Consider the following 9384-nt stretch of genomic DNA (forward strand, 5'->3'; position numbering starts at 1 on the left):
GCTTTAGGCAAAAAGCAACCACTCATGGTCCTTTCTTTTTTTTTTTTTTTTTTTTTTGGTTAAAAAATATTATGAGACACCCTGGTGTGAGGGTAGGAGACACGTCATTTTATTTGAGCCTCTGTAGAGAAAGTCCAAGGAGCTAATGAATTGATACCATTTCACTTTGCAGGAGGAAAAGAAACGTTTCCATTATTCAGCGATGGATGTAATGATAAAACCTAGATAGAGCCAGGGCTATGTTTTGTTAACATTTTTATTGCTACGTGCTCCCAATACAACAAACAGCATCAGTAGTGTACACTTTGATAAAAAGGAGTTTTTAGCTTAGTAGAAAAGGAAGCTCAGAGACCAGAAGTATAACAAATATGTACATCTTTGTGGGAGGTGTTTGTGTGTGATGATCCTTCTCTGTATTCTCCTGTGGACCAGATGCATATACATATGCAAGCAAACTAGAGAGAATTTCATTGCCGGGAAACTTTTAGGGGGAAAAAATGACTTCCACTTGAGGCTCAGTGATTGTTTTACTATCTGGAATTCACCTAATTCAGTTAACCTTTAAGAGTCTTGCATGAAGTAGCAGCGATTCTTCAGAGGTACGGAGTTAATAGGAGAAGCTGGGAGTTTACCATGGTTAAAACACAAAGGTCCCTGTACAGTCCGTGCTTGAAGAGGTTAACATCACTGTAGTTAGCCTGCATAATATATTTTGAGACAGTTTAGGAACTGACCTCCCAAAACATTATGCTCACAACAATTTCTTTTAAGTATTTATCTCTCTCGTATACTTAAAAAAAAAAGTGTTTCTAATTCTTCATTTCATCAAACAGCTATCTGAGTCCATACTATTTTATATTTCATTGAACGGGAACAAGTCATGAACTCTGCATCAACTACTTTAAAAATGCAAACAGTGTGCATACAATTGAATTTGTTTAATTTTAGCTCTGTCTTCAGCTGCTATATTTGCTTAAATTTCTCTTCCACGCGCAAAATGTGCATCTCTAATTATGTCTCTCTAGTTTACCAAAATATGTCATTAGCGTAAATATTTAGTACATAAAAATACTATCAAGAAAAAAAAATCACCTTTTAATAAATATCTTCAATTCTGAATTCTATATACAAGTACTTTACATGTACTCCCTGGAGACAGCATTTCTGGCTTCACTGTGAGCAAGGTGACCACTGACATAAATTACGAGCACATTATTGCAGTCAGATGCATCGTGGTTGTGAACACTTGGATGTGAACCATGCAGAAAATAAATATTGCAACAATTTGACAAAGACCTTCTTGAATCTTCTTCCAAAGCCCCGGAGCCCTACTATACTCAGGTATCAACTTTAGTTCGATGTGCTTTTCTCGGCTACCAACATACAAACAAATGACCTCAAAACATTTTTCCTTTGTTGTTATTACAGTACATTGAGTATAACCATTTGTATATGTCAACAAAGGGAAAAGAAAAGACAACACAAGAACACAGGACACTTCAGAGGTGCCTATTGAGGTCCTGGTAATAGGGTTTTAATTTTGTCTTGCACAGGCTAACTTACTAGTCTCTGTTCCTGTGACCACATGTATACTAAGACACCAATCCTATCCCTTTTTATTTAAAGGATGGAAGGTAATAGGTAAGTGGAAATCTGTATGTCTGCAGCCCGTCTGATTTTTCTGTTTCTGTAAATGTATGTATCACATTGTTGATTAAACAAAACCGCACAACAACACCCTTTGTGTTGTCAGCAGCTACAATTCTAACTTCTTATTCATAATATTCTGCTTTGAAAATCAACCCATAGAATGTCAAATAAGGCAATACTCAACAACAGGCACCTAGAACATCCAGAAATGTAATATAGTAAACAATCATTTGAGAACACATCTCTTAAAATAATACTGATTTCTGCAATATACAGTATTTACAAGACAGCTGCAATTCGCTCATACAATACTTCTAATATAGATAAATAGGAATACAAGTCTAAGAATTCTTTGCCCCATTTCCAAAATATTTTGTTAAAGTGTAAACTGTTGGCACCTCCTTTTTTGTTTTTAGTGTAACGTTTTAAAAATAAAAAAAAATCAGCTGATATACATAATCGGTTCCAGTCCATTTGCTGCTTTAGAGAGTGACCAACGCACTTAGCAACTTACTTTCCTTCTATTAATAATCTTTGGTGCTTTCTCCCAATGAATTCTGGTAAATGAGTCAGTGCAGAACAAAAGGAGGATGAAAGCAACTAGAAAGTGAACCAGCACTTTTTGTTCCTCCACGTACAGATAAAATGAGTTGACAATTTACGGAGATTTACACTTCAAACAAGTATGCACCACGGGGAGAGGGAGCTTGTCCGCGTTTTCCTCTGATTGCTAGCCTTTGAGGTTCACTTTCTCATCTTTCCGAAGTGGGTGATCTTATTGGACGTCTCTTATCAATAATTTTTTCATCTTTCTTTGAGGTTCTAGCCTGAGAAGCAGCACCGATTGAATCACTGACTGCAAGGAAGTGGGCAGCAGCCATTTCCGAAGATGAGTTGAGGTGGCCACTCTTGGTGGGTGGGGAGACCAGTCTCAGGGTCTTGCTTCCTGCTTGCTGAGCTCTCCTCTGGGGTAAGTTAGCACCATCAGGTTTACTGTTTGGCCTGGGAGCAGTGACTACATTTGGACCTCCCACTGAAGAAATCCTACTCAAAGATTTCTTCTTCTCAGCAGGGGGCTCTGAATGGTAAGGAACCAAAGATGTAGGCACCGCTAGGGATCCAGGGAGGTCGCTAGGGTTAAAGATAGCATCATCATGAGGTTCAGCAGCTTCTGGAAGGTATGGTGGTGGCAGGGTGCTACTGCGCTTGCTACATGACTCACAACATAGCTTGTTATAACCTGGTATGGAGCAGTATCGCGCCAGCACCTCCATTTGGCAGAAGATGGACTTGTCTCCCAAACATGGCTCATCTGTAAACATTAAAAGAAGACAAGATATTACTTACATCTAAACATAAAATAAAGGGCAAAAATTAAAATTGTTTATGAATATAAAAAAATTTATTAAATCTGACATGAAGGGAGTTGTCTAAATGAGCCTTTCATTAAAAATATGCAGGTTAGTGGTGCGAATGTAAATTGTTATACCCACTACAGACAACAGTGTGGAGACTCCTTAAAAAGTTAAAAATATAACAACCACATGATCCAATAATTCCCAGGAGTATTTATCTGAAGAACATGAAAACAGCAATTCTAAAAGACATATGCACTCCCACGTTTACTGCACCATCATTTACAATAGCCAAGACATGGGAATAACTTAAATGTCCAGCGATGGATGGACGAATAGATACAGAAATTGCAGTATACATATACAACGGAATATTTTTCAGATAACAAAAGAATGAAATCTTGCCGTTTACAACATGGACAGGCCTTCGAGGCATTATGATGAATGAAATAAGTCAGACAGAGAAAGACAAATATTGCATGATCTCACTTGTATGCAGAATTGAAAAATAAAAGCTCACTGAAACAGAGAACAGAATTATGGTTGCCAGAGGCAGGGGCTTGGGAGTGGGTGAAACAAGTGAAGGGGGTCAAAAGGAAGAGGTTTCTAGTCATAAAATAAATGTCTAGATGACTAAAGTTCATAATATTGTATTGCATATTTAAAAACTGCTAAGAGTAGATCTTAAACCTTCTCATTGCAAGAATAATTATGTAACTATAAATTATGACAGATATTAACCAGACTTATGGTTGTGATCATTTCCCAGTGTATAAAAATATCAAATCATTATACTGCACTGAAAGTAACATAAAGTTATATTTCGATTATACCTCAGTAAAAATATGAATATTAGGAGAAATTCACTGAAGTAAGTAGTTCTTTATTTGCACAGTACTTGGGTTGACCACCATTTTAATATCTCTGTCAAGAGTCTGCAGATTGAGGGTACTTTCTCTTCCTAGTAGGAACACATATCTCATTTTAGAATGAGAAAATAGGATTTATTTTGCCACAGATATTTGTAGGCTATAAAGAGGAAATATGTTTTTGTTTTTCTTTTTGTTTAGGACTTTTTAAAAAAATGTTTATTTTTGAGAGAGAGATAGGAGAGGGACAGAGTATGGGGGGGTTGAAGGAAGAGAGGGAGACACAGAATCTGAAGCAGCCTCCAGGCTCTGAGCTGTCAGCACACAGACCAACGCGGGGCTCAAACCCACAGACTAAGAGATCATGACCTAGGCTGAAGTCAGACGTCCAACCAACTGAGCCATCCAGGCGCCCCCTGTTGTTTTAAAAAATTGTATGGTCTTTCTGACTTTCTAATAGAGTAGCTTCTACATTAAATCAAAATTTAAAATCAAAATAAATTCTAAAGACCTGTTGGAACAAGTTGAATCTTCAAAATATATGCCTGAAAGAATCAAGGTAACATTCAGAGTCAATGCAATGGTTTCACTTTTATTACTGAATATTCTTAGGCTATCCGATATTTTGAAGCATAATTTTTGGCAACGTGTACCAACATTCTTTTTAATAATTTATGGTTTCGGGGCGCCTGGGTGGCTCAGTTGGGTAAGCATCCGACTTCGGCTCAGGTCACGATCTCACGGCTCGTGAGTTTGAGCCTCGCATCAACACATCGAGCCTGCTTCGAGTTCTGCGTCTCCCTTTCTGACCCTCCCATATTCATGCCTGGTCTCTCTCTGTCTCTCAAAAATGAATAAACATTAAAATTTTTTTTTTTAAATTATGGTTTTAAAATTTAATTTCATTGAATTGATAACACTTTATGGACTTAACTAAAGTAATACTCATAAGACAACATATATGTGTATGGACTATTTTTATTATTTTTAAAATTTTTTATTATAAATTATAAGAATTTGATTCCAAAAAAATCCAAATGTTGAGCTCATGGACACATTAGTTTGTACTTATTTTCAGCCATTTTAGGGCATATCTTATGCAGAGCCCATGAACTTGGTGAAGCCCAGAAATACTGATCCTGTGTCCAAGTCATAAACACAAAGTATTCTAAATTGTGGCATTTTTGTACTATAATCACTTAAAATTACAATGTATTACTGGGTAATGCCCTACTACTAGGTAAGGAACCTGCTATATAAATTGCTAAAGAAATTAAAGAATCTTTTTTCTAAAGTCTGCGGAAAAAAGACAGTTGGCAAGACCAACAGAGAGCTAATATTATCACTTATATCCATTACCAATTACAAATTATCAAGTTAATTATAAAATTACCTGTTAGAGTTATAATACCACATCCCCTTTCCAAACTGTGGAATGACCTGTATTTGCCTGGCATCTACAGATCTATTAGACAGAGGACATGTCTAAATATTTCATATTAGCAATTAATCATCTAATTATGTTGTGAATGCCTGTGAGTCATATTAATGGATTTCACCCTTATCACTTCTAAATTACCTTTTCTATGCCTGTATCTTAAAATAAGATTAATTTCTCCTTCCGTATATTCAAGGCCCTAGGCCCTGAGCTGAGAGGACTTTGTTTGACTTTGTATTCTCTTTTCCCTCTGATCCCTCGCCCCCTTGCACCTCCCTTCACCTCCCTCCTCCTTCTGTGGCCCAGCTCAGAGCCTGACCTAATCTCTCTGAGTTAGAGAAGTCCACACGTGGATCTCCCCTCTCTCTGTGGCACCTCAGCACTGCCCCGACTGCTTCGCAACCTGGGTCTGATTAGGGCCAGAACATGCTTCTGTACGGAGAAGCAAAAGGGAGAGACAGTCTGAGAAAAAAAAAAACAAGTAAGAGCTAAAGAATACATTCATTTTATTGCCATTTGTGTCAGGACAGATGGGAAGGGCTTCACAGCAACAATGAAACAGTACAATCTAAGTGGGGCCCAGGAAAAGGATTCATATGACAAAATCAATCATTTAAATTGAGGAAGCTTTAGCCATTTTGTTCTGTGCCCAGATCATTATAACAAGTTCTGGAACAGCGATTTACACATAGTCTCGAAAGGCCATTTGACTTTAGCTGCAGTTTGAGACTGATGGGAATTACTGCTTACTTGACATGTGTCACAGAAATGACACATGTAGAATTGGCTGCTGGGCCTGGATTTCAGAGCAAGGGACCATCTAGAAGAATGTGGAGTCCCTAACACAGTTAGGCCATTTCATTCGCACCTCTGTTGTACAATTAAAAAGGATTTCTTTTAGCTCAAGGAAGAGAATCGAGCAGTTCTTACTGATAATTGGGCACATTTGCAGAAACACACAGCTCTGTCAGCTATTAAGACAATAAAGTTTACTCACAAAGTTTTTCGCCAGCCTCCTGGCAGTACTACATAATAAAATATTATGGCAACAGTAAACCTCACAGCTTCTAACTGGGTAAAGTTTGTTCTTTTGGCTTTGGCTTGTGTTTTGAATTTTTAAATATACTTTTCCAGAGAATATGATTAAATACATAAGTCCTTTGTCTCCCCCTCATGGTCATACTTATTCTTGCTACCACGCATTTCAAATAAAAATTTATAGTGAAATAATTTATAAGGTTTAAAGGACTTGATGTGAAATTTCCTCAGAAAAAAATAGTAAGGCATTTGATAAAACAGTGCCTTGACAATTTCCTTGAAAAAAAGACAGTACCATTCAACAGATGTCAATATTAAAGGCTTCCTATAGTGTAGACCAATGAAAAGGTAACTTTTTGTGTCCCAAGTCTCACCAGTGTGACAGCAACATCCACAGATGTCATTAGGTACAGACTTAGAAGAATGGCATTTAAGAGGAAGCTTGTGATAGGGGAGGTGGGGTGGGTAAGGAAGGAACCAAATAGGGAGGATGTATGAAGTGGCGGGGGGGGGGGGGGGGGNGGGGGGGGGGGGGGGGGGGGGAGGAGAAGGAGGGAGGGAGAGAGACTGAGAGAGAGAGAGGGAGAGAGGGAGAGAGAGACAAGCAGGCTGGGCAGTGGACAGTACAAGAAGAAAGAGAGCCAGATACAGTCAGAGGAGCAGAGACATGGAGGCTGGGAGAAAGAAAGAAGGAAAGAAGGAAGGAGGAAGAGAAGAGACAGAGAAAGACAGGAGGTGGGGGAGATGAAGAGAGAGATGCAGACACAGAGAGGGAGAGGAAGGCAGAGGAAGGGGGAGGGGGAGAAAGGGAAGGAGAAAGGGAAAAGCACCTTGAGAAAGGGAAAGGTAGGGGAGAGAGAGACAGACACATGAGCTAGAAAAAGGCTAGAGGGAGATGCTAGGGAGAGAAAGGAGACAGGAAGAGATGAAGAGAGGAAGAGGGAGAAGGGGAGGGAGAGAGGGAGGGAGAGAGAGAGAGAGAGAGAGAAAACAAGGCTGAAAAGGATGCGTGATAGACACAGAGAAAGTGAGCAACCTATATGCTGCAAATGACAGTAAGTCAGACAGGAAGCAAGACTGCACCAGGACAGAAAATGAGAGACAGAGGCCAGCAAAGGGTGATACAAAATGAGACAGAGGACAGAGTTGGATGTAAAGAAAGAAAACCACCAAAAAGAAAGAAGAAGGGGGCTGAGTGATAACAATTGAAACCTTCCAACATATCTTTTGTTTGACGATAGCACACTGATATATAGTTTAAGATAAAGTTTGTTCTGTTTTGCAATACAGCAAGGAGGCGGGCTGGGCAGATGTCTGCATGCGTGCAAGGTGTCTATTCTGCAATGCCCTTGCTGAAGTGCATCTATATAGAGGGACAGATGACACACATGGCTTTGTGAATGATGTTTACTATCCACAAGCCTAAACTGAGCAATTACAGTAATATATTCCAAAGCCTTCTGCAATATTATACCATTCACAATGATGTGAAATTATAAAGATGGTCACAGAGAGAAAATAAGCAGCTTCTGCTAGAAAAAGAAATCGACAGGGGCACCTGGGTAGCTCAGTCGGTTAAGTGCCCGACTTCGGCTCAGGTCATGATCTCACAGTTCATGGGTTCGAGCCCCACATTGGGCTCTGTGCTGACAGCTAGCTCAGAACCTGGAGCCTGCTTTGGATTCTATATTTCCCTCTCTCTCTGACCCTCCCCTGCTCACGCTGTCCCTCTCTCTCTCTCTCAGAAATAAATATAACATTAAAAAAATAATTATTAAAAAAAAAAGGAAAAAAGAAATTGACAGCAACTTCACACACATGACACGCCCTCAGCATTAGCACGTGAAAGGAACCGCTAAGGCTGCAGTGGTTGAATAGCTCAAACTCTCATCTGAAGAAACAGTATTTGGGTCCTGGCTCATGTCTCAAGGGATCATGTCTCATTGGGGGTTTTCCTTAGGTTATTTTTTTGATAAGCAAACAGAAATTCCAGAGTTTGTCCTGAAATCCATTTTTTGAGGCTTAAAGACCACAGCCAGTGCAGCGAAACCAATCAGGGTCACACCTACCATTACAGGGAGGCAGCTGACAAGCTCTGGTGGACGGGGGCTTCTCCCCGGCGCAGTGGTCTCCAGCCCTGCAGAGGACCTGCCTCGCTTCCGTTCCTTCCCCACACGTTACGGAACACTAGAGAAACAAAGGCTGGAATTGTAGACGTTTATTCCACCAAGACCATCTTTCTCCCTTTCTCCATGTGCACGTGCACACACACACACACACACACACACACACACACACACACGCTTGCACAGCTCTGGAGTTCTCTCTCTATTTTGTTTTGGAGACAGATAATCCTAGGTTTGTAGCCTGAGTCCACCATGTACCAGCCGGGGCACACTGCTGTTGAGAAGTGTGTGGACGGGTGGTAAGCACAGACCCCGGTTACAGTCAAAGTGTCGGTATTCTGTCATGATCAGCCTGTGAGATCTGTGAGAAGCCGGGAGGCTTCTTTGTTTTCGGAATGTAGAGGACACACGGTGCGAAAGGCAGCCACGGAAGGTGGTATTTTGGACCCTGAAAATGAGCTGCAGTGGGTGAGGAGGGGGAGGGGCCAACCAACACGGTCTTCTCGGAATAGTAAGAACTTTGAGAAACCGGAACGCAGAGCCGGAATAAAGAATGATAGAGTAAGAAGAGTTAGCGTGGGATTTATTGGGTGGACATTTAATAAGATACACACAAATGCTGAATCGTTACCTTGTACACCTGAAACCAGTGTAATGCTACACCAATTACACCTGAAGAAGGCAGAGCTCTGACTGGAAGGGGAGAAGGAGGAAAGAGTATGAGGAGAAGGAAGAGAAGGAGGTGAGGAGGGGGAGGAGGAAGTGAAGGAGGAGGACAAGGAGCATACGAAGAAGGAAAAGGAGAGGGAGAAGAGAAATTGGAGGAGGGCGATGAGGAGGGGAGGAGGAGGAGAAGGTGGAGGAGGAGGAGGGGGAGGAGGAGGAGGGGGAGGAGGAGGAGGGGGAGG

At 40.6% G+C, this 9384-nt stretch overlaps 1 protein-coding gene across 4 annotated transcripts in view; it reads right to left on the reverse strand.

Annotated features, from left to right (window-relative positions):
• Positions 1–238: 238 nt before the first annotated feature.
• ADAMTS3 (ADAM metallopeptidase with thrombospondin type 1 motif 3) overlaps positions 239–9384 on the reverse strand; it is a 257247-nt gene continuing 248101 nt past the window's right edge. For all 4 annotated transcript variants that reach the window (XM_039230954.1, XM_039230952.1, XM_039230951.1 and 1 more), the window contains 2 exons: positions 8420–8537; positions 239–2962 (listed from right to left, as the gene is read on the reverse strand). In XM_039230954.1, the coding sequence (XP_039086885.1) occupies positions 2403–2962; positions 8420–8537 (678 nt within the window). In that variant the 3' untranslated portion in view covers positions 239–2402. The remainder of the gene's footprint in view (positions 2963–8419; positions 8538–9384) is intronic.

Source organism: Hyaena hyaena, unplaced genomic scaffold (genome assembly GCF_003009895.1).
Source record: "Hyaena hyaena isolate Hyena2069 unplaced genomic scaffold, ASM300989v1 scaffold_54, whole genome shotgun sequence".
Classification (NCBI taxonomy): Eukaryota; Metazoa; Chordata; class Mammalia; order Carnivora; family Hyaenidae; genus Hyaena; species Hyaena hyaena.